This window comes from Emys orbicularis, chromosome 14, assembly GCF_028017835.1.
Source record: "Emys orbicularis isolate rEmyOrb1 chromosome 14, rEmyOrb1.hap1, whole genome shotgun sequence".
NCBI lineage: Eukaryota > Metazoa > Chordata > Testudines > Emydidae > Emys > Emys orbicularis.
Genome location: NC_088696.1, coordinates 38374116 through 38397594, shown reverse-complemented (window position 1 = coordinate 38397594; position 23479 = coordinate 38374116). Strand labels below are relative to the sequence as shown.

The 23479-nt window shown below is 53.2% G+C and overlaps 2 protein-coding genes across 2 annotated transcripts; one reads left to right on the top strand and one right to left on the bottom strand.

The window, feature by feature from the left end:
* Window positions 1-2220: 2220 nt before the first annotated feature.
* USB1 (U6 snRNA biogenesis phosphodiesterase 1) lies at window positions 2221-11307 on the bottom strand. Its single transcript, XM_065416584.1, has 7 exons — window positions 11159-11307; window positions 9633-9787; window positions 8602-8785; window positions 7913-7966; window positions 6904-7009; window positions 5584-5667; window positions 2221-3898 (listed from the first exon to the last, which is right to left on the bottom strand). Exons 1-7 carry the CDS (start codon window positions 11305-11307, stop codon window positions 3794-3796), a joined length of 837 nt encoding a protein of 278 aa, XP_065272656.1. The 3' UTR covers window positions 2221-3793.
* Window positions 11308-18024: 6717 nt separating this feature from the next.
* ZNF319 (zinc finger protein 319) lies at window positions 18025-21672 on the top strand. Its single transcript, XM_065416696.1, has one exon. It carries the CDS (start codon window positions 18025-18027, stop codon window positions 19681-19683), a length of 1659 nt encoding a protein of 552 aa, XP_065272768.1. The 3' UTR covers window positions 19684-21672.
* Window positions 21673-23479: the final 1807 nt, after the last annotated feature.

Below are 23479 nucleotides of genomic sequence, written 5' to 3'. Positions count from 1 at the left end.
AAATGGAAAGGGAGGTGGATATTTTTTGCTGTTTTTAAAATTAAATAGGCAGCTAGTATAGTTTTTAAAATTATGATGAAGAACAAGTTTAAGCTTTGTTGTAACGTGCATTGTTTGCCTGGACTGCTCAAGACCTGAATGCTTGTGTAGGAGAAACTCTTTAAGTTGGCTTCTTAAATACCTTCATGCTGCTTTCACATCTGATACTCCTTGGTGAAACATAGCAGCCTTGTATTATAACAGGCTTATTCAAAGTGATACAAGCTACGAAAGTGAGATCTTGGAAGAGTGTTGCCATTTTCATAATGTAATAAAAATACTGTAATGATTAATAATAATAAATAGTGTGTAATAAGCATGGCATCAAAACAAATTTTATATTTCCAAGATCACTGCTTTTATAATTTATACTCAGTTAAAGGAGAAAATCCCTGGAAATATTCATTTTTAGGAGGGGGGTTCACGAGATTTGACATTTTAGTGAAAGGGGTTCATAGGTTGTTAAAGTTTGGGAACCACTGATCTAGTCTGACCTCCTGCATTTCACAGGCCACCAACCGACACACTGAGCAAGACAGGGCCTTGCTGAGATCCTGATCACTACCAAGCCAGCCTCTCCCTACAGGGGTCTCTTAGCTGTCGCACCCTGAAAGCTCTCCCCATTCACCTTGCAATACAACTCCCATCATGGCCTCCAGCAACTGAGGAGACCCTCGCTGTCACGCCTCATGCCCCATCTACACTGCAAGTGCAACTGGGCCTTTGCAGCCCTCTGCTGGCCTGGTGACAACGAACACCCAGGAGTTCAGCATGGACAACAGCAGCTTTGTTCACCCAATGACCTTGTGATAACTCTGCGCCAAGCACCCTGCTGCCTAACCAGGTTTGTATCGGTGCATCCTGGGAAACCTGGCCAGCTGTCCCATCATGCCTCATCGGGGGAGACCTGCACACAGAGGCACCAGCAACACACAGAGCAATGACCTCTGGGACGTCCTACCACACAGAGAGCTGGGAGAACAGAGGAGTGGCTGATCCATTTACACGGGCACAGTAAGGGAATCCTGCCTACACTGCAAAAACAGTACATGAAGGCCCTGTGTGCTGGCTTCGGCCTCTGACCGGGGGCTGTCATGGTTACCAACTGAACATTAACCCATTGCTAGTAGGGACAAGCCATGAGTAAAGCCGATAGGGGTACGTTGCTGAGCCGCCATCTCCCTGAAAGTCAGTGGGTCTTGGGCTGCTAAGTGTCTAAGACACTTTGCAAATGAGACAGAGAGAATTTTAGCCCCTGTGGCTAACAGGTTACAAAGAGGGCCAAATTGATGGGGGGGGGGGAGCCAGGAAGTTAAAACCCAGGAGAGGGGGGACATGATCTGGACAGAATTCCCGGCTCTGCAACTGACTCACTGGGAGACATTGGGCAAGTGACTTCATCCAGCCTCAGTTTCCCCATGTGTAGGATTGTGGCTAAGGATACTCACCCATGAGAGTGGAGAGGGGGGTTCGTTTTATATTATTTTTGTTTGTAAATCACATTGAGATCCTCCAATGGCAGGCCATAGAGATGTGCAATGTATTCCCCCCCCAACAGTTGGGTGCTGCCCCACTCAGGGGAACTGTTAACAACACCAATCATGCAGCACCAGCAATGAAGTTGTGCATCACTGGGCAAGCCACAGTCACGTGGGCAGAGAGCCACAGTGTGAGCACAGGTCGATGCCACCACATCCCATCTGGCATGACCACGCTAACACACCATCACAGGGTGGAATAAAGAGCTCATTTCACCAAGGCTTTTAAAAATGATTACTGCATTGTGCATGGGGGGAGTGGTGGGGCAGTGTTCCTGATAATCATGAAGAGTGACAGAGCGTGATCTCTGTTTGGGAACAGCTGGAAGATCTTGATACCTGGATTATTTTATGGAGGAAAGAGAGTTGAAGTGTTTCCTGCTAAAGGTAGCGGGTATAACTGCACGCTTGGGGTGAAATCCTGGCCCCACTAGAATCAAAATTTCCATTGATCCCAAGATCTTACCCTTAAACTCCATGGACCACACAGAAGTAATTCAGTGCAAGGTTGCATAGACTGAAGTGATCTTTGACAGAACTGAGCTCTCAAGACAGTCAGGTTACTGGCTTGGAAGAAAATGAATGCATGCTAGAACAGTTAGACTTCGGTCTGTATGAAAACACAGACACAGGGACCAGAGGCAGAAATAGGAGGTTTTATTTATATATATATTTAATACAAAATTTTAAACAGTGAATTTCATCTTCTGGCCCCTACAAACCCACTCAGGGAGTCCATTAAGAATTTTTAAAATCAAATATTGCAGGTAAGAAGTTGATAAACATAAAGGACTTCTTAGCAAGATTTGAAATGGCAATGAATCCCCTGTGATACTGGTCTCTCTCAAAGCCACGTTGGCCAGTGATACCACCTCCCTGCTATCTCAATGGAGAGAAGGGCCACTGAGGGGCTGATTCTCAGAAGCACTCAATATCTACAATTTCCTTTGAAGTCAATGAGAGCTGCAGCTGCTAAGGACTTCCGAGAATCAGGCCCTACATGTCCAGAATATACCAGGAAAACAACTTTATGGCAACTAGAAACCAGGGTTTGATACTAAACAAAAGCCTCAGGTTCTTCTGGCAGACAAATATAGATTGATGGACATAACTTGCCTGCCCTGTCCAGAATGTCCGAGAGGCCAAAGCACCTGTCAAGGGCAGGAAAGTACAGTCTGCACAGGATCGCTTCAGGAGCTGAAGTGCAGGGCTGTCATTACAGGATCCAGTTAGCTTGATTCATTTGAAAGTGGAGTTAGTCCTGGTGCAAGGTGCGCCCCCTCCCTGGAGACCGATGTTCTTGGCTTGCCCAAATTAAGCTAAACAACAGCAGGTAATTCTGGACTTGGGTATGATCAGAGGGCTGCCAAATACCCTTATTGCTAGCCAGTTCACTTGGGAAAACCAACACTGCCCTCTTTTGGGCATTTGGCAGTATGACAAGCTTCCTATTTAAAATAAAAACCTGCCCTGTGCCTTTTAAAATTCTCAGAAAATCAGTGCCCTGCTGCTCTTCTCCCCCCCCCCCCCCCGCCCCCAAAAGTCTCTCTGTGGATCAGTTTAAACGGAACACTTTCCACTAGTCCCAAACTGGAGTTAGGCTACTTAGCATTGAAAGTCAAGGGCCTTCCCCCTCTTTGCCAGATTTAATCCCACCAGGACTTGGACTGAGGATTTGATCTCAATTTCTCCAGTGTGGCAATAAAGGCATCGGGGAGGAGGAGCCTTATAAGAGGACTTGTCCCCAGTCAGCTGTAGGCAGAGAGATGCTCTGTCCTAATAGAGAAGGCCCTAAGTCTGCACACCTGGAACTTGCTGTTAATAGCTAAGGACTCAGAGCTCAGGACAGTAACTATGCTCTAGATCCCCTTAGCAATGCAGGGCAATTTCCAGCTGTGTGACACACTTCCCTTAGCAACCTCCCTCGCCTCTGCACTAGAAGGCGACTACGGCTTAAAACATCAGCACATCTGCCAACCATAGGTAGCCTAGAACTGCCTGTGTAGATGGCAGTCTACACAGCACAATAACCTAACAGCCTCACATATACACACATCTAGGGCCAGCGGCTTCAAACAAAAGCAACCTGGCTTGAGGCTACAAACCTCCCGAGGCTGATGAGCTGAGAACAGCAACTCGGCATGCATGTGAAACTCCAAACTGTCCAACAGTTAGCAGAGGCGTCAGAGCAGCTGGAGTGAGTGGCTTCCGGTCTCCTACCTCAAGGGGAAGGAGAAGAACTTGTTCCCAGATCTGCAGCGGATCTCATCCCACTGGAATCGCAGCAGGAATGCAGAATCCTCAAACCCATCCACAATCTCCTGGAAAACACACCCAGGGCCGGTAAGGGAAGCGTCACTGTGTGTGAGCTCAGGAGGTTGCCCGCGGATCAAGTCAGTCACTCACAGCACACAGACCACGGCTCTCCTTATGAAGAGGTAGCAGCTGGAGGTCCTCAGGCTTCCCAGGCAGCTCATAAGGAAACCACCTTAGAGAAGCGGAATTAAACTGAAACTCCCACCTAAAAGGTTCTCTTCCCTCCAGTGGCGTAGCCAGGTTCTAAGAGCAGGGGGAGCAAACATTAAAAAGGCGCCCCCCTTTGGCTCCTCCTCTGGCCACGCCCCCCATGGCTCCTCCTCCGGCCACTCTGCCCCCCCCCCCATGGCTCCTCCGGCAGCGCCGCGCCCCCCCCCCCCCATGGCTCCTCCGGCCACGCTGCGGCTATGCTGCGCCCCCCCTTCAAGCCTGGGGTGCGGCAGCCCCCCCAGTTCCAGCCCCGTGTGTGTGCAGGGAACAGAGGGGATTACAGCCTAGATCGGGGTTACAGGGCCTGGCTCTGCTCAGGGGTTCTGACCCCTCACGGCTGGCCAGGAACGCAGCTCCTGGCGGGTCCGGGCCCCTTGGGCAGTGGGGCAGTTTGGGGGAGTCTCTGTGCTCCAGGCTGAGCGCCGGCCGCCCCAAACTCATCCCCCGCTTGCCCGGCTCAGGCTGGGCGGCAAAGAGCCAGAGGCTCCTGCCTAAGCTGACATCCCCGCAGCAGCCCCTTGCCCCTCGCGCCCCCCTTTAGCCAAGCTCCTCTTCTCCACCCCCTCGCCCAGCCCGTCCCTCGCTCTCCCCCCGCGCAGGGAGCCGGGCCGGGGCGGCGGCAGCGGCCACTACCGGGTAGGAGCTGCAAGTGATTCCCCATGTTGTCGGGCTCTTCGCCTCCTTCCTCCGCAGCCTTCGCTGTTTACCCGGACAGGAGCCTGGGAAGCCGCTGGGCGGGAGGAGGAGCCGCTGGGGAATTGCTCTGACCTGCAGCCACAGCGAGCCACGGCACAGCGACCCCTTGCGCCCAGCGAGGCGAGAGCTGCCGGGAGAGCCGCGGGCCGGGCTGGGCGCCCCTCACCGTGTCACGTCCTAGGGCGGGACGTGAGGAACCTTCCTCGTGCTACCGGCAGCGGCGGGGTCTGGTGCAAGGCCGGCGCATGGATCCCGCTCAGAGCGCGGGGCCACCGGTGCCACTTCCCGACAGCCGGGGCGGGGGACGGGGAGGCTAATGGCGCCCCCCGGCCAGCGCAGCCCGGGGCTAGTAGAGGTCACCCATGGTGGTGAAGTGGCCTGCCCGGGCACGCTTCAGGCAGCAGCTGATCGCTCCCCCCAGGGCTGCGGGTTCCCTGTGACCCCTTCGTCTCCCCGCACCAGCCTGGACTTGGGAAGAGAGACGGACGGAGGCAGCCACAGGCAGCCTGCAGCGAGCACAACAAGCCGTTACTAACTAAGGCGCCGCTTTTAGAAAATGTGCTGCGGGGAAGCGGCTGCTTCCCCTGCACCCCGCTAGCTACGCTACTGATTCCCTCATCTCTCTAAGGTTTACAATTCAGCCACCTGAAAGCTCCCAGCTGAAGATACGTGGCTGGGAAGTTACCTGAATCCCTCCTCGTCCCCGGAGACACCTGGCTGGTGTGTTACTTGCATTCCCCCCACCACCACCCTCATCTCGGGAGACAGCTGCATGGGGAGTTACCTGAAGCTCCTGGAGGCACTGCCCTTCCAGCTTGTCAGTCAGGTCCCCGGCACACCAGGCCAGGCTGATATGGAATGACGGGTTCTGTACAGAGAGATACAGAAGCTCAGACAGAGAGAGCAATGGAACAGCAGCTCAGTGCAAGATGGCTGCAAAATCAGAGAGCTGGTGTAACTCAGCCCTGCAGGGTCCCATCACCCAGGATCTCAGAGCGCTTTACATCTGTGAAGTCCCACAACCCACTGTGAAATAGGTAAGCATCATCATCTCTACTTTACAGATAGGGACCCAATGCGCGTCAGTGTCGGGGGGGGGATTTGATACCATGAATCCTGGCTCCCAGCCTGCCTGCTTCCGGTATCAATAGCAAAGGCTGCCTTTCCCCGCCTAGCGTCTCTCAGCTTTGCAAGATGTATTCATAACGTGTGGAGAAACACCTCCTACACAGATACAGATCTGAGAAGTTGTTTGACACCTCTGAGCCAGAAGCAAGCACACAACTCAGCCCATAGACTCAGAGATCAGAGTTTATTTAATAAACCCCCCAAACCCTGTAAGTGAATTTAGGCACAGTGGAAGATGCTGGACTGGCAGCTCAGGAGACTGTCCACAGAACGGGCAGCATCAGTGCCAGCTTCCTGCATAGTGCCCCACCAATGTGCCTCAAAGATGACTGGGGTGGGACTCTCCATGGCCCATACAACCCTAGGCCGTTCTCCTGCCAACAAGGTGCCAGTTTTGGTGGTGGTGGTTTCTGTGACATGTCCCCCTGTGCCCTAGGAACGGGGCTCAGACCCAGGAAATACATTTCACAGACGGGCCATTGGACGGTAATGATTATAAATCACTACAGTCCCGGGCAGGATGTGATCTTGACATGAAAGGCTTGTGTTAGCCCCACAATACCGACCTCCAGGCATTACTGTCAGTGAGTGACCTCAGGCCCTTGATCCAGTCAGCCACTGACTGCCAGGAAATGCCCCGCACGGGGCCTTGAGCACTTAGTGCTATTGCAGGCAGTAATAATGACCCGCATGGCCACCAATGGGAAAGCAGGATAAATGAGTGACATGGGAGCAGACAAACCAGGCTCCCCCTTGGCAGTGGCAAAAGTGGAGCGAGGACAGAGGCAGGAGGCGAGTTCACACTGTGATATGTTTTCCCACTCTCTTTTATTCGCTGCATCTGAAGTTCAAGCCCCTTATGAACTTGTTCCCACCGCCTCCATATTAAAGCCAGGGGAGCAGCTAAGAGCTCTGGCCTCCCTTGGAGGGTTTGGACAGGCAGAGAAGAGGGAGAGGACAAGAGACAAACCATTACCTTGTAGAACGTTGGGAGATCGAACTCCTCCATAACTTTATCTACCTCCGAGACCAGCTCCAGCAACTGAGAATGCCCACACGAGACCTCCAAGCCCACAAACGTCCTGTGCACAGACAGGGAGAAAGATGGAGTGCAGGAAGATCCTCCGAGCAAACTTTTGTCATACAGGAAAAGCAGTGTTCATACCCTACATCGGAGTCCCCTATAAATTTGGGCAGCTTGCTAAGGGCAACCAAGTCCCCATCCCTTCCCAGGGTCATATGTCAGTCTGAGGGGAAAAAAGTAGTGGAACTCTCCTAAACTCCACCTGCTATCTAAGTTCCATCCGTTCATGACACCAACACAAGCCAGCACCCACAGTGGAGTCAGCAACTTTTCCTAGTTTGACTGTCCTCCTTTTTCATGTGCTTTGTTCAGCAATGAAACAGTTAACAATCTCAACATTTTAAATCAGCGTTGTTAGGCTTCAGCGTTAACACACAACAGAGATGACTGGGACAGCTCTTACTTCTGTCAGGGCTATTGTTACAGGCTGTCTGCAGACTCAGGCAGACGTCACTGCATTGGTTACACTGAAGTCACCTTTGCAGCTAAAAGGGCTAGCGGCTTAAATTATTTTTTTGAATGAAAGCTGAGGTTCTGCTGTGCAAGGTGAAACCATCAGGGAAAGGTATCAGCTCAATGAGATGCCATGAACTGGCCCAGTCAGATAACTGGATTTATCGATATATTTTGGGCTGCCAGCAGTTGCAGCCCAAGATCAAAATCTACCCATCCAGGACCATGCCTGGAAGCTCTGGGGGGACTGGGAGGACGGCTATGAAAACCGACAGCAGCAGGTTTTTGGGACAAATGGAGATGATATCACACAGCCACCAAGCTGCTTGACATTGATCAAGGGGTCTGCGCACAGCATGAACCACTCCCCATCCACCCCTCCTAGTGCCAGCTTTCCCCTACTCCCCAGTGCTCTCTAAAAGAGCAAGCTGCTGTGCTAGTCACTCACCTGGTTTTGTGCTGGTTGGTATACACCTTAACCTGGCTGGCCGTACAGAAGAACCTGAAATAGAGGAAAGAAGCAAATTCAACTAAGGCAAGAAACAAAGGAGGAACTGTGAAGTGCCCCGCCATTAAGCTGCTGCAGCAGGGCTGTCCTCTTGCTGGCCAAGCGCATGGGCAAAGGCCTGTTTCTATCAAGGGTGAATCAGTCCAAACTGAACTTTCCTGGGGCTCGGATCAGTCCTTACCCCCCTTAGGTTCCACTTTGCTGTGCACTTCCCGAGCCTAGCCATCAAAATAGCATGAGGCTGTGCCTGGGGAGTCTCCAAGACAGCTGTAAGCACTGAACTCAGGAGAGACCTTTGGTAAGACATTTACAAGACAATACAACACTGTCACTGCTCCTAAACCCAGAGCCTCCTGGGCCACTGGCCTGCTCGCCAGACTAATCTGGTGCCAGATTCTGCACCCATTCAAGTCCAAGGAAAAACTCCCATTGATGTCAATGGGGCAGGATCTAGCCCCCTGCGTAGGGGTCTCGAGAGCAGACACGGGATTAACTGGGCTCCACCACCCGTCGGGGGAATCGCTAGGAGTCCCAGAGTCAGAGCAGGCTGGGAGGTTAGGAACGGCTGGAGTGACCCGAGGAGAGAGGGACACGTGGGGAGTGCCCCTCCAGGGTTGTGCTGCTCTTACCTGTAGAAGGAGGCTACGCGTTCCTTGAGGGACTGGACCAAGGGGTTTATCCAGTGGTAGCGCAGCACCACGCTCTGGGAGAGGCTGATGTGGAATTCCTCCATGGCAGTGAGCGACACCGCATACCTGCGGGCGTGGGAAACGAGGAGCTCCCGCAGCTCCAGCAATTCCTCCTGGATGTCACCTGCCAGGGCAAAGAGCAGCAGGATTAGAGCCTGACCCTCCCCCACAGCACCTGCCCCCGCGCGGAGGGGCTGATCCGTCGGCCCGATGATGAGCTAGAAAGCAGGGGCAACCCCTGGATTCCAATACCTGTTACACACGCTAAAGAAGTCTCACACCAGCCCTGTGAAAATGGGGACCATTATTATCCTTATTCCCCATGAGGAAATAAGGCACAGACTTGGGAATAAAACCTGGGAGTCCCGATTCCCAGTCTGCTGTTCTGCCTCCTTATTTTACAAAGGTAACCAGCACCAACCAAGGCATCAATTAGCAGTTACTGCCAAGCCGCAGAGCCGGGAGAATACACATCAAATGGGAACTTGAATATATACACACACGTTTCCCTTTTGACTCCTTTGGTCTAATGGAGGCCTCTCTCTTACCCGCTCTGTTTGAATGGCCAGAACGTCAGGGTGTGCCAGACCCGTCTAACAGGCCAGTGCATTTACTGACCATACTGCTGGAAAGCAGCTGGCATTGGAGAGAGATGTCCAAGCCCATCATGGGGAATGGGAGCGAAGGCTCTCACTAGGGACTGGGCTCGCCGTCAGTTTGCAGAGACAGATGTTCACAAGATTTGCTCCATGAGCGACACATGCGGGTCCACACACCCTGCTCCTGCCTACACTGCTCCCACGTTGGGGACATGGAGGGCTCCACTCCCAGGGGTCTCTGTCCCTCATCTGTTCCTGCCCACACCAGCCCCAAACTGGTACCGAGAGCTCCTCTCTCCAGTGCTCTCACTTCTTCAGCCCTCACTGTCCCCATACCGGGGAAACAGAGGGGACAGGCCTGAAGTTACCTACAGGGCAGGTAGACGTACGTCGCCCAGTTGCCCCGCTCATGAGGGAAGTTGCGCACTCGTCCGCCATGCTTGGTGCTGTCATCCGTGACCTCCTCTTCCTGGTCTCTGAACATGTTTAAGACGCTGTCCGGCACAGGGAGGCGAGGAATCGGCATGCTGCAGGAGAGATGGGGGGAGGAGAGAGGAGAAAAGGAAATTAACAGGCATGGCCCAACCCTAGAGAGGGACAAGTGTCTTCGGCTAGGTGCACCACAGACACCGGCTCATCCTTCCGCATTTGCACAGACGTGTTCTAGACTCCTCCAAAGTCAGCCAGCAAGGAGAGCTTCTATACAGAGTTCCCCCTCTCAACGCAAGGGTCTCCATCTGTTAGCCCTAGGTTCCTGTGGCTGGCCCTGTCCTGTGCAATCAGTTTTAACCCATCCTCCCCTTATGAAACCTAAAGCCCTGACTGCATTCAGAAGCCCAATAGGGATCCTCTTGCTCTATCCATTGCTAATAATATTTGTGGTTTTGCAGAGGACAGATAATCCCATACAGTCCGGTTGCAGGCCTGGAAAAGGAAAGGGAAGAGGTAATATACCCCCATGACCAATTCCTATTTCTTCCCCTAACAGAGGCTTTGCACTCACTCTTTTCCCAAAGACACTTTCATGATGCTGTATTTCAAACACTTAAATGAGGGAGAACACTTCAGTTACCAAATGCAACATCACGCAGGGAGGACCAAGCTTTGGCTGCCACTGACAAACTGGAAAGTGACACACACCCGGCCCTGCGGTCAGTCCTACATCTTACAGTCACGGAACATTCGGCTGCTCCAAACGTCAGCCTGTCAAACCTACTCATCCACACCGAAAAGCCACTACACAATTCAGCACAACCAGCAGGCCACCTAGCAGAGATCCAGAAATAAAACAGCAAGGGGCATTCATTGCAGGTCAGGGGTAGGGTATGTTTGGCTAAGGGGGGGGTCCAGGCCTAGAGTAGGAGGTACTGCAGGTCAGGACTGAGGGGAGCTAGCAGATCTTCCAAAGTGGGTTAAACTAAACGGGACAAAGGTGCTCTTAGTGCAGAATAATTGTGTCTGCAGGGGGAGATAATAGCTATTGAGCTTTAAAATTCACAATCTAGTTTATTTCACAATAGTTCCCCATGTAGACAAGCCCCTAGATCTGCCAGTGCTCTGTCCAGACCTGCAGCACTTCCTGATTTCAGGAGGCCTGGGCTGGGCTATTAAGCATCAGCTATTTCAGGCTCTGACCCTGTGTAGACAAGCCTTAGTGGGGGCTCAAGGAACTCTGGGCTGAGGGCCCTGGGCAGAGCTGTGTGGGGCCCAGAGGACGCTGCAGGTCAGGCCTGGGGCAGCCCCACTCCATCCCTCTTTTCCTCTCACCTCGAAACTTCAGTTCGAAGCAAACCCTAGGAGACAAACCAAGCGAGGAAACGCACCGAACTGTGCCCGTCCCGCTGCCGCACCCACTGGGGCCCCCCCTTCACCCGGCAGCCCCCCGGCACCAAACCCACCTGGTCTGGGCGGGGCCGGCTCCGTGGGCCACCGTCTCCCCCCGCGAGCAGCCTCCCGCCCCCTCCTCTCTTCCCCCCGCAGCTCCCGGGGAGCCGCCGGATTCATCCTCGGAGCTGCTGCTGTAGCCCACCAGCGCCGCCCCGCTCATGGGGGCCGGCACCGGATCGCCTCCGCTCCGCCCGCAGCCGCCTCCCTTCCTCCCGCGGCGCCTCCGTGCCGCAGCGTGTAGCGTCCCCCGGCTCTCGGGGCCCCGGCCGCGCTGTTCCAGCTCCGGGAGGCTGCAGAGCCGGGGCGCGGGATGGGGAGCCGGGGGCAGGGAGATGCTGCAGGGGAGGAGGCGCCTTGGAGATCAGGAAACCGGAGCAAGTCCGCAGAGGGTGTGAGAAGCCGGGAGGGCTCCTGGCAAGATGCTGACATGGCCAGGGAGCCGGTGGGGTGGTTGTAGGACGGGGTGTGTGTGTGTGTGTGTGTGTACTCCATAGGTGGCAGGAGGCGGGCAGCAGCGGTGTTGTTCACATGCTGGAGCGGGTAGAGAAGGAATCTGGGTCCCGGGTGTGTAGACAGGAGCTTTCACCGGGCCGAGGTGGTGAAGAGGTTTGGGCCTGGGCTCAGGCGGGCGGGGAAGCATTCACCCAGGGGGTGAGCAGTGCCCGTGCCCAAGGGACGTCCAGGTCCTCCCTGCCTTCTTTTGTAGCGAGTGAAGGAAAATTAACTTTCATTCTAAACCACCCCCAGCCCCGGTCTAATCCACCCCTTCCTCCCGGGCTGCTGTGCCTTGGGCACTTTCCTGGTCACAGGAAGCTCACAGGAGGGAGGCTTTTCCCCTTGTACCCAGAGGGCATCTTAGCAGCACAGCAGAGCTGGAGGCACCTCACCCGTGGCAGTGGCAGCCCAGGTGACACCATCCCCCCTGCAGCCCCGAACTGGTGCGGGGACCAAGCAATCCAGGCTGAGGATCATTGGGCCCAAAGCCAGACCTGGGCAAGTAGCGAGTGGGGATCGGAGTGGGGTGGATCATGAGTAACCTGTGATCTTTACAAGAAATCAGTGGCCAGCCTCTGGCACCCCGTTTACACGGGGTGCGGGGAGGGGCCGCCTCAGACCGATGAAATGGGGCTGAGATCCCTGCAGACACCTCTAGGTCCATGAAATCAGAGTCAGGGGGTCTTTGTCACGGGCAAGACTTCCACAGAATGGCCCCTGCCCAGTCCATGTGGGGCAACCGACCCCAGTCAGGGGCAGGCCTGCCGCAGCCCCCCACCCCCAGCCTGTCCGGGGCAGCCCCCATCTCTCCGCCCCTTGGGGCCCAGGGTAGAGCAGCCCCCACAAGTTCCCGTCGCGGTCCGGCAGGGGGCAGTGTGGGAGCGCCGTTCCCGCCGCGGTCCGGCAGGGGGCAGCCCCACTCCCGGTCGCTCCCTCGGCCCCGCCTCCTCCGACTCCCTCCATCCCGGGGCTCGCAGCCGCCGCCCAGAGCCGAGCGGGCCCCACCCGGCAGCGGGACCCCCCCAGCGCCGAGCCGCCGGCTGCCCGCCTGGCCCCCGCCTCGTCCTCCGCCGCCGCCCAGCCTCGGCCCCCGCGCTCCGGGTTGCGCCGCCGGCCCCGGCCGCTACGCCAGCTCGGGGATCGGGAGGAGCCCGCAGGCCGCGGCCCCCGGGACCGAGCCGGGCTGACAGAGGCCGCCCCACCCCCGCCGGGCCCGGCCTGCAGGTGAGAGGGGGAGCCGGGAGCGCCGGGGCCGGGCAGCGCCTCTCCCCGCCCCCACTGCCGGGGGCTCCCCCGGGATCCGGGGGCTCCTCGCCCCCAGTGCTGGAGGGTCCCCGGCACAGGGGGGCTTCCCGTAGCCCGCTGTGTCCCCCGCTTCTCCGAGGGCTTCCCCTGCCCCGATCCCTCCGCTATCGCTGGGGGATCCCCGCCACTCCCCTCTCCCGGGGGCCTGTCCCAAATCCTGGGGGTGTCCCCGGCCCTCCCCACCCCACCCAGCGCTGGGGGCTGTCTCGTTCCGTGACCCGCTTCCTCAGGTCCGTCCTACGGACCCTGTCCCCGGGGAGCCCGGTCTCTCCTCCTCCCGCCCCGGGAGCTGTTCCTCCCCGAGACACAGTCCAATTATTGAATTATGTGTTTTGTTTATTTCTTCCCTCCTCCCCAGCTCTACTCCCAGTTTTGTCTCCTGTCTCTCCCTTCGCTTTCCCCTGCATTTTTGTTCTTCCCAGCTGGAAATGTCCCCAGCTTCACACGTAGGATACAGTCTGGAAGGAGGGGGGTTGTTACTTCTAAGTTAACTAAACACCACTTTTTTTTTTTTTATCTGCAAGTTAAACTTCGTGGTTTGGATGTCTCACCTTAAGGTCTGGTTGAACAGGGGGTGTAATATAAATGGGACTGAGGGGGAGGCTTTATTTCCTGTCATGTTTATTGGCTCATTACAAAGAGGACTTTCAGTGGGGTATTTGTAGCGTTTCCTGCTTCTCTTTACATATTTTTAACTATCCTGTGAGTTCTCCATAACATAATGGTGTAGTTTGTTCTAGTCAGCACTGGCTTTCCTTTGATCCCACCAGGGCAGAAGCCGAATAGAGGACTCGGGTGTGACTGAGTGTGGGGTAGCTTACTAGATCATACAGTGAAAAGGTAAAGATGTCTTTGAGGAACAGGTAGCAGCTGAGGGTGCTTGGTTTTGTCTCAAGATCTAGCTGTATCTTCTAATGGGGAATTATTAAACCTGTTTAACAAGCACATTAACCTTAAGAGTACACTGCAGGCGACAAACGCCAGGAAATTCAGAGGAACACTTGTGCTGGAGTAAACCTGCAGGAACAGACCATTTAATTAAGGCGCAGGCCTGTGCTCCGATTTCCTCTATGCCCTTTGCTGCTGTGAATCTACTTGAGTTGGAATCTGAGCCCTTCTCCCTTGCATGTAGCCTCTGCTGCTGGCCTGCACTCTGGAGTTATCTTTGTGATGTTTTATTTAGTTGAATTTGGTGCTGTGATTGTGACTTGAAGGTTGAGCTGGAAGTGAACCTGGGCCTGAAATGGAGAGGTCCTGATCAGAACACAAATAGGTTCATAACAAAAAGGCAAGAGAAATGATAAGCAGAAGGTGGATCAAATTATGTTTCAGATGGCTACCTTGCCATCCTCTTCTCCAGCTTGAGAGATCTTAAAGTGTCATCATCTTCTGTGTCCCACCAAGGGATGAGCTAGACTGAACATCTGCATTAACTTGTTTATATGTATATGTATATATATATGTGTATATGTATATATGTATATATATGTACCCAGGTTGGTATTTCCTAACAGCTTTATTTGGGTATTCCCTAGCTATTTCCATATTGCATCAGGCCATAGTCCAGAGTGCTGTCTCTGCTTACCTATCAGACTGCGTAACAGCCAACTATAGATTAAACTTGCCCACGGGGAAGTTTTTTTTTCTTCTTCTTCCTGGGCAGTTAGTGGTTGGCTTATGCCCTGAAACATGAGATTATCTATTCTTAGTCTTATTCCAACTAGTGTAACTGCAGATATTCTTTATAAATAGTTCAAAATTAAAGCTGGGGATAGGGTGGAATATGCAGGATTGGAAAGGGAGATCCCAGTGAAGCTGCTAGCCCTAAGGAGTTTGGTGGCTTCTATGAATAGTGAACCATTGAATATAACGTTGTAAAGGCAAATTGGTTAGTGCAGCATTCTGTTGATAGTGGAGCATCCTATTGAGTACCAAAATAGTGCAACTCAATCTGAGCTGAATGCCATGGTGGCCTATATGAAATTTTGGGTTGTTTTTTTTTTTTTGCCACTTATCACTGATGTGTGAGACAGTTGCAGCAATGAGTGGGCGACTAAGCCATCAGTTTCTGCTGAATCCAAAGTCACCTGTTAACGGGAAACTAATATGAAAGATGGCGCTTTTGAGCAGGGCCTGGGAGGAATATCGGTACCCTCTTTCTTCCCAAGAGGTGGTGGTGGAATTCTTGCCAGGGGATTGGCCTGCTCCTGGGTCTCGCTGTTACCTCACTATCTTCCTCTTGTATCTGCTTCTGGCTAATAGGTTTAGCCTTCTTACTAAGAGGTATGTGTTCTTAGTTCTGTGTTATGCATCTAGAGGATTATAACTCCTGCTGAGCCTTCTTTGTAAGGCAGAAAATGTGATACCTTTCATTGGGACAATGAGTAAATTATGCACAAGTTTGTAGGCTCTAGTGATCCTCCCTTCAGCAGTTTGACAGTCTCTGTAACCAAACAATCACGTTATGTACTCTGGCCACGTTCACTAAGAGACCTATATGGCTACAAACACTTTTGGGTACTGTGATCTGTCTGTAAGTGGGCCTTTGCTCTAGTCCAGGGGTCGGCAACCTACGGCACGCGAGCCGATTCTAAATAGGGTGACCAGATGTCCCGATTTTATAGGGACAGTCCCGATTTTTGGGTCTTTTTCTTATATAGGATCCTATTACCCCCCCACCCCCGTCCCGATTTTTCACACTTGCTGTCTGGTCACCCTAATTCTAAATGGCACGCTGCCTGCCCAGTGAGAGGAGGAGGAGGAGGGGCGGAGGGGCTGGAAAGCGCCACACTGGGGGAAGAAGCGGGGGAGAGGGGAAGCTTGGCTGCGGCAGGACCAAGCTTCTGCCTCCTGCCCCGGCAGGGGAGAGCGGTGGGGGGGGGGGGGTCCCGGCCCCCTGCCCCACTCAGCCCCCCGCCCATCGCTGTCCCCTGCGGGGGCAGGAGGCAGAAGCTTGGTCCTGCAGCAGCCAAGTTTCCACCCTCCCCCCGCTTCTTCCCACAGCTTGGTGCATTCCGCCCCCCCCCTCCTCCTTCCCCTCCCTGCCCGCGATGGCCCTGGGGAGAGGCGGGGGAGCGGAGCGGCAGCCTGCACACCGCTCCGTAGAGCAGACAGAGAGAGGTAGGGATGGGCCTGGGGGAAGGGGGTGGAACAGGGCATATCCCTCCCAGCCCCCTGCCGTGAGCCGCTCAGGGCAGGGGGCTGGGAGCACCCCCACGAGCCGAGCACCCCAGCCTTCTGCCCTGCACCCCACGCCCCCCCCAGCCCTCTGCCCTGATCTCCCCCCAACACCCAGCCTTTTGCCCTGCACCTCCACACACCCCCAGCCCTCTGCCCTGACCTCACCCCAACACCCAGCCTTCTGCCCTGCACCTCCACACACACCCCAGCCCTCTGCCCTGACCTCGAGTCGCCCTGCTCAGCCCACTGCAGGCCTAGGTGAACAGAACCCCAGGCTGGAAGCGGACTGAGCAGGCTGGCGGCGTAAGATCAGCATTTTAATTTAATTTTAAATGAAGCTTCTAAAACATTTTGAAAACCTTGTTAACTAAACTATTGTTGTATGTAAAGTAATATAATATAGACTTATAGAGAGAGACCTTCTAAAAAACATTAACATGTATTACCGGCACGCAAAACCTTAAATTAAAGAGAATAAATGAAGACTCGGCACACCACTTTTGAAAGGTTGCCTACCCCTGCTCTAGTCTAATGGGTTAATGTTGTGTGGCCCACCATAAGCAGAGTAATTGTTTCCCTGGAGCCCTCTTGTTCTTCCTAGTCTCAAAATAAGAAGATATTTTATTCACTTGAATCCCCTCTTCAGTGAGGCTGTTTCGTTTCTACAGCTGTGGTGTCAGGTACACTAACAAAGTTGGGAATTGGAAGTAAATCCTGAGATATCTGTTTCCCCAAGTAAGCCTGTGGTACTCAACCAGTCCTAAGTGGATCAGAGTGGATCCGCTTGTGATGCTAGATTTCAGTGTAAAACTTGATTGGCTCCTAGCATACAGCAGTGTGTATCTACCCCCTGGGACTGCACAACCGTGAGATAACATTTTGGTTTTAGTAGATGTGCTGAACCTCAGCAGATCCTGTCACATTCCTGTGCAGTGATGTTTTTTATAAGGGTTTGTGGAGGGCAGTATTTTTAGTCCGACTAGGGGCTGTATGTCTTCTTGAGTGAGGTTTACATGAAATCATTAGAAAGGTTGGACTTGTCTTTTGGCGAGCAAGCCACTTTTACCATCACTAGCCAATGGTCTCATAACAAGTGAATGCGTGGGGATTTGAAATTGAAATGTTGATTAAATTAATCCAGTTGACTATATAGTCTTCTCTGCTGAGAATTTAGGAAAGAGATGGTGACATGTCATTCGATAGTCTCAATCTGTGCCCCAAATGGGGACAAAAGAATCCCCAGACTCTCTCTAAACTGAAACAGTCACAGCCACATGTACACATGCTTCCCTTTCTGGGCCACCACACTTGATTGAAAATGCAGGGAGCCAAAAAACAAGGCTGCCAGTCATTAGGACAAAATCAGTCTAATGGGAGTGTGGCTGTCAGGGCAGGACTTGGTCCCTTCTGGTCCTAGGTAAAACTTCCCCCAGACTGTGTGTTCTTCCTGGTTCAGTTAGTTTCCCCCCCTTTTTGCGTAAGTGTGGCTTGCATACAATAGGTAGAATAGATTATTTTTAGTCTGATCCATGGGTTGAACACACAGTTGTCTTGCTTACCTGTGGGAACTGATGTGAGCTGTCTTCTTTCCTTGCAGAGTTGTTCCTTGGAACGTGTTCCTCACCTTCCCCAATGTGAGTGCATTGGGTCAACACGGACAAGGGCCTCCTGTGGTCTTCAAGACACTCTTTTGCTTCTGGTTTCCATTTAGTTTATCCAAAAAACTTGAGACAGGATCTAATGAAAAGCACTCCCTGCTGCTGATACCTAGAGAGTGGGCTGGATTCCCCACCCCCAGTTCAGGACCAGCTGCTGGGAATCAGTGTCTTCTGAATTGATCCCCTCGACCGAGAAGCTGAAGCTGTGTCTGCTAAAACCCCATTTCTTTTTCCCAAGCATGTCAGAAAGCTGGCAGCAGCAGCAACAACAGCAGCAGCAACCACAACAGCAACAACATCACGCCGGGACAGCAGCTCTCACAGAGCACTCGATCCCTTCGAGCACAGCTGAGAACCCTTTGGGTTGTGCTGTCTACGGCATCCTGCTCCAACCAGACCCCAATCCGCAGCATCACCAGCCCCCCCCAATCCAGGCTGGAGAGCCGTCCCACAAATGCGGCGTGTGCGGCCACGATCTTACTCACCTGTCCAACCCACATGAGCACCAGTGTCTGCCAGGGCACGACCGCTCCTTCCAGTGCACTCAGTGCCTGAAGATCTTCCACCAGGCTACTGACCTGCTTGAGCACCAGTGCATCCAGGTAGAACAGAAGCCCTTCGTGTGTGGGGTCTGCAAGATGGGCTTCTCCCTGCTGACCTCCCTAGCCCAGCACCACAACGTACACAACGGCAGCGCCATGAAGTGCTCCATCTGCGAGAAGACCTACAAGCCGCCCGAGGCGGAGCACTCCCAGGCCCTCGACTCGTTGGAGAAGCCCTACAGCTGCTCCATTTGCCAGAAGACCTTCAAGCACCTGTCGGAGCTCTCGCGGCACGAGCGCATCCACACTGGCGAGAAACCTTACAAGTGCACCCTGTGCGACAAGAGCTTCAGTCAGTCATCACACCTGGTGCACCACAAGCGGACGCACAGCTCGGAGCGGCCGTACAAGTGCACGGTGTGCGAGAAGACCTTCAAGCACCGCTCGCACCTGGTGCGCCACATGTACGCCCACTCGGGCGAGCACCTCTTCAAGTGCAGTGTCTGTGAGCTGCACTTCAAGGAGTCGTCGGAGTTGCTGCACCACCAGTGCACGCCCAGTGGGGAGCGCCCCTTCCGCTGCGGCGAGTGCCACAAGTCCTTCAAGCGCCCCTCGGACCTGCGGCAGCACGAGCGCACGCACAGCGAGGAGCGCCCCTTCAAGTGTGACCTGTGCCAGATGAGCTTCAAGCAGCAATATGCGCTCATGCGCCACCGCCGCACCCACAAGGTGGAGGAGCCCTTCAAGTGCAACCTGTGCGAGAAGGGCTTCGTGCAGCCCTCGCACCTGGTCTATCACCAACACGTGCACGGCATAGAGAACCTGTTCAAGTGCAACGTGTGCCAGAAGGGCTTCAACCAGTCCTCGGAGCTGTTGCGGCACAAGTGCGTGCAGAACGCCGAGCGGCCCTTCAAGTGCACCGTGTGCAACAAGTCCTACAAGAGGTCCTCGGCCCTGCAGAAGCACCAGCTGTCGCACTGTGCCGAGAAGCCGCTCAAGTGCACGCTGTGCGAGAGACGCTTCTTCTCCTCCTCGGAGTTCGTGCAGCACCGCTGCGACCCGGTGCGCGAGAAACCCCTCAAGTGCCCAGACTGCGAGAAGCGGTTCAAATACGCCTCCGACCTGCAGCGGCACCGGCGCGTGCACACGGGCGAGAAGCCTTACAAGTGCCCGTCGTGCGAGAAGGCCTTCAAGCAGCGTGAGCACCTCAACAAGCACCACAGCGTGCATGCCCGGGAGCAGCAATACAAGTGCATGTGGTGTGGGGAGAGGTTCCTGGACTTGGGCTTGCTGCAGGAACACAGCGTCCAGCACACCGCCGAGGGGGCGTACCAGGTGGCGGCCTGCTTGCCGTGAGCCTCCTCGGCAGGCTTCAGCGAGCATGCAGACCTCTCAACTGCCCTCTTCCCTTCCCTGATCGTACAGGATCGATACCCGTACCTAGGTGGGGCAGCGGGAGATGGGCTGCTGGCCTGGTTGACGGTGCTCTGGCCTCTTTGTGCTGTTCCACCTGTATTAGTGTCTTACTGATCTGACGGACAATATGTGAAGAGTCCAGGGGGGTGGAGGAGAAGGGAAGGAAATAGTGAAAGCAAATCAAATACCTGCTTGTCCTTTTCTGGATTGTAGTTCACACTGCACCTGCAGTTCAAAGGGACGTGAGTTTGCAAGTCTCTGCTCAGCTGCCCCCGGGGACTGTAGCCCTTTACACCCCCCCCTAGTAACGAGGTTCCCTGAGAGAGCCGGCTGACTGTCCCTGGCCTTCAGAGAGGCTCAGGAACAATCCAGACCCAGGCACGACTCCCTCCCCAGGCATAGCTGCATTTTCTGCAGTGAAACAGCAGGCTTCCAGTTTGGGAGCCTTCCTGCTTGTTAGTCCAAATACAGTTACGTTGCTTGAAGGCCGTTTCGAGTCAGTAGCACTGGTTGACCAAATGGTCCTTGGAGCTCCCCAGACCTACTTCTCACTAGAGTGAGCAGAAGGGAACAGCATCAGGACTGCTGTGCTCCAGATGTACTGAGTCCTTTGCTGGCTGTAGAAGTCTGCAAAGGATCCTTTCCCTCTCACCTGACCCCCAGGAGCTCTGGTGCAGTCAAAGGGTTACAAGGGTGCTGCATGGTATCTGGAGCCAACACAAGCCCTTCTCTCGTAGTGCTACTCAGAGATGCACTTGGATGGGGCATACGATCCCAGCCTCAGGGGCCTCCGTGCCGAAATAAAGAGAGGTCTCTGAGTGGGATCAGCAGTAAAACACTAAGGGGTGGGGGAAACACTACTATTAAAATACAACTTGAAAAAAAAATCAGCAAAAGAGAAGTTTGTTTAGAAATGAGTTTGAGGATTTGGGATCCTAATTGAGAGGTAGGAGCCTGTAACCCACGTTCAAATTCTGTGGCATTAAATTGTGATCGTATGGGGCATGACCTCTTTATTCTGATCAGACAGTGAGTAGGGGAGAATTAATTCTCTCTTGTGTAATTGGCTTCTTGGGAAGGGCAGGTTAGCAGAGGGTCAGGGATGAATGTTTTCCTTCCTGGGAGTCCCTGTGGACCCCTCTCGTTGGTCCCTTATCCCACCTGTATCCTTCATGGGAATTTCATCTTTATATTGCAACTAGGAACCATTTTAAAAAAAAATCACCATCTGTTTTCCCATTTGACAGGGCTGATCCAGCCCCCAGAACTGTCGTCTACAGAATATTGTTAGCGTCTCACGACCAAGGGTTCTTCAGCTAACGTTTGGCACTTCCTAGGCCAGAGGAGTGCCTGCTGCATTACCCAAAATCCTTTCCTTGCCACCAGCTTGGCTGGCTAGTGTTTGAATTGGTGGTACACTGGTTGTAACTAGTGAGCAGTGGTGGTCAAACTACCTGCATGCTGCCCAACCGGATAGGGTCACAAAAGCAGTTCCATTGTGGGTGACAGACACCCACATTAACCTTGTAAAAGGTTAAGTCACGCCTGTTTTCTCTCAAAGGATCCCCTACTCCATGTCTACTTCCAGCACCATAAAGAGGACCAGAGCTTATTTCCACAGGGGGCTGGAAAAGTTGAATGAACAGGTCCCAGCAGGACCAAGTTTTCCTCACGAGCAGCTTTAAGGCGTTTAAATGAACCTCTGGCACCTGAGGAGGAGTGACTCAGTCAGTGCTCTTCGTATTTCACGCTGCCTCAAAGATGTAGAACTGACTTCTACCAAGTTTTCTGTCTGCGTTTATTTTCCATTTTGCTTTTTTTTAAAAAGCAGTTTGTTAATATTCATTAAAAGAAATCCTGTATAGTTTAATTTGATGTCATTTTGGATCTTTAAAAAGAGAGATTCAGTTCTAGGTAGCTGGTTTTTGATGTTAATATATAGAGTTCAGTGTATTCTTAACTATAGGAGTAAAACTGAAACAAAAACAAGAAAAGCTAATCTTGTTCAGGTTGTCTTTATAAGTGGGTAAGGTTGGGGGAGTCAGGGAGAGGTGGCGTTGGAGGGGACATCGCTATTGGAAATTGAAATTCAGGATATGGGGGGAGAACTAAGGAACGAAATTGTTCAACATGCAAGACATTTGGCTATAGAGACTCTTTTTGTTCCAGCTGCAGAGCATTTGACGTTTTGCACTAATGCCTTTGGGACATCCATTGGGAACCACCAGCGCTGGTGAATTGGCTCCTAAGACGATAAACACATTTCAAATTAAAAAATCAAGACTGGCTCCCAGTGTCCTCCCTCGTTTTGTTTTGACAGCCAGAAGCATTGATAGTTCAGAACCTACAGGTAAATGTTCTGCAGTAAACTGCGCCACCAAGATTGGGTAACAGACCCTGCTGTTAGTGCTCTGCCAGCTACTGTATTCAACTTGGCTGTGGAGAGACCAAAAAGTGGATTAATGAGGTTCTACTGTAGTTAAACAGCAAACAATAGATTTATTATGGGTGGCAAATACCACACCCTCCTCAAGAGATCAGAGGGGTGCTGTAGCGGTGGATCTGAATGTATAGTAGGCAGCAGTGGTGTGGCACCTACAAGTAGGGAGATAAATTATTGTCCAGATATACAGGCTCCTGTTGCATCTCTGCAATACTACTTTTATTAACAAGAGAGTTTCTCCTCTTCCTCTCCTCCGACTCTGGTTTCTGTCCCATCCGCTTCAGAGCACCAGGTAGCTCTGGATGCGAAGGATCTGTTCTCAGCTCAGTACCTCTCCCTGGTTTTTGTAACCAATTTATGAGTATGTGAACCCAGGCTAAACCTCATTGCATTCCCCACTGGCTCTGGTGCACTCTCATGCTATGTTTAGCTGTCTGCTCCAGCCGGGAAGTCAATGAGCTGCTGAACTGTTCAGGGCGGGAGCAGGTAGCTAGGCAGCGCAGTGCCTGGTACCCTGGCTGCTCTGTGCTGGAGTGGGCAGCTGACCTCAGCAGTGGCAGAAGACAGCGGTTCTGTCTTTTCTGCTGTGTGAGTTATTTCTAAGGCTTGGTCTACACTTACCCCCCAATTCGAACTAAGGTACGCAACTTCAGCTACGTGAATAACGAAGTACCTTAGTTCGAACTTACCTCGGTCCACACGCGGCAGGCAGGCTCCCCCGTCGACGCCACGGTTCCCCCGTCGACGCCGCGGTACTCCTCTCGTCTAGCTGGAGTACCGCAGTCGACGGCGATCACTTCCTGGTTCGACTTATCGTGTCCAGACAAGACGCGATAAGTCGAACCCAGAACTTCGATTCCCAGCCGCCGAACTAGCGGCTGGGTGTAGACATACCCTAAGTTAGTCCCCAAAATGGGGATGGTTGGTGATGAACTGGAAGGGGATGGAGAGGATGTTTGTGTTCCGTAATTGAGAGATCTGGCCCTTTTCTGAGAAGGGAAGCATTGGCCTGCTAAACCCAGGGTTGTGAGTTCAATCCTTGAGAGGGCCATTTAGGGAACGAGTAAAAATCTGTCTGGGGATTGGTCCTGCTTTGAGCAGGGGGGTTGGACTAGATGACCTCTTGAGGTCCCTTCCAACTCTAATATTCTATGATTCTATGAATTACACATTTAAGGATGGAGGATGCTGATGTACGACTGTAGTAGCCAGAGAGTCTTCATTTGTAAAGTAAATAGCTGGTCATACACAACAGAGGCCTGCCCCTGATGCCAGTGTTACAGGAGTGTTAGG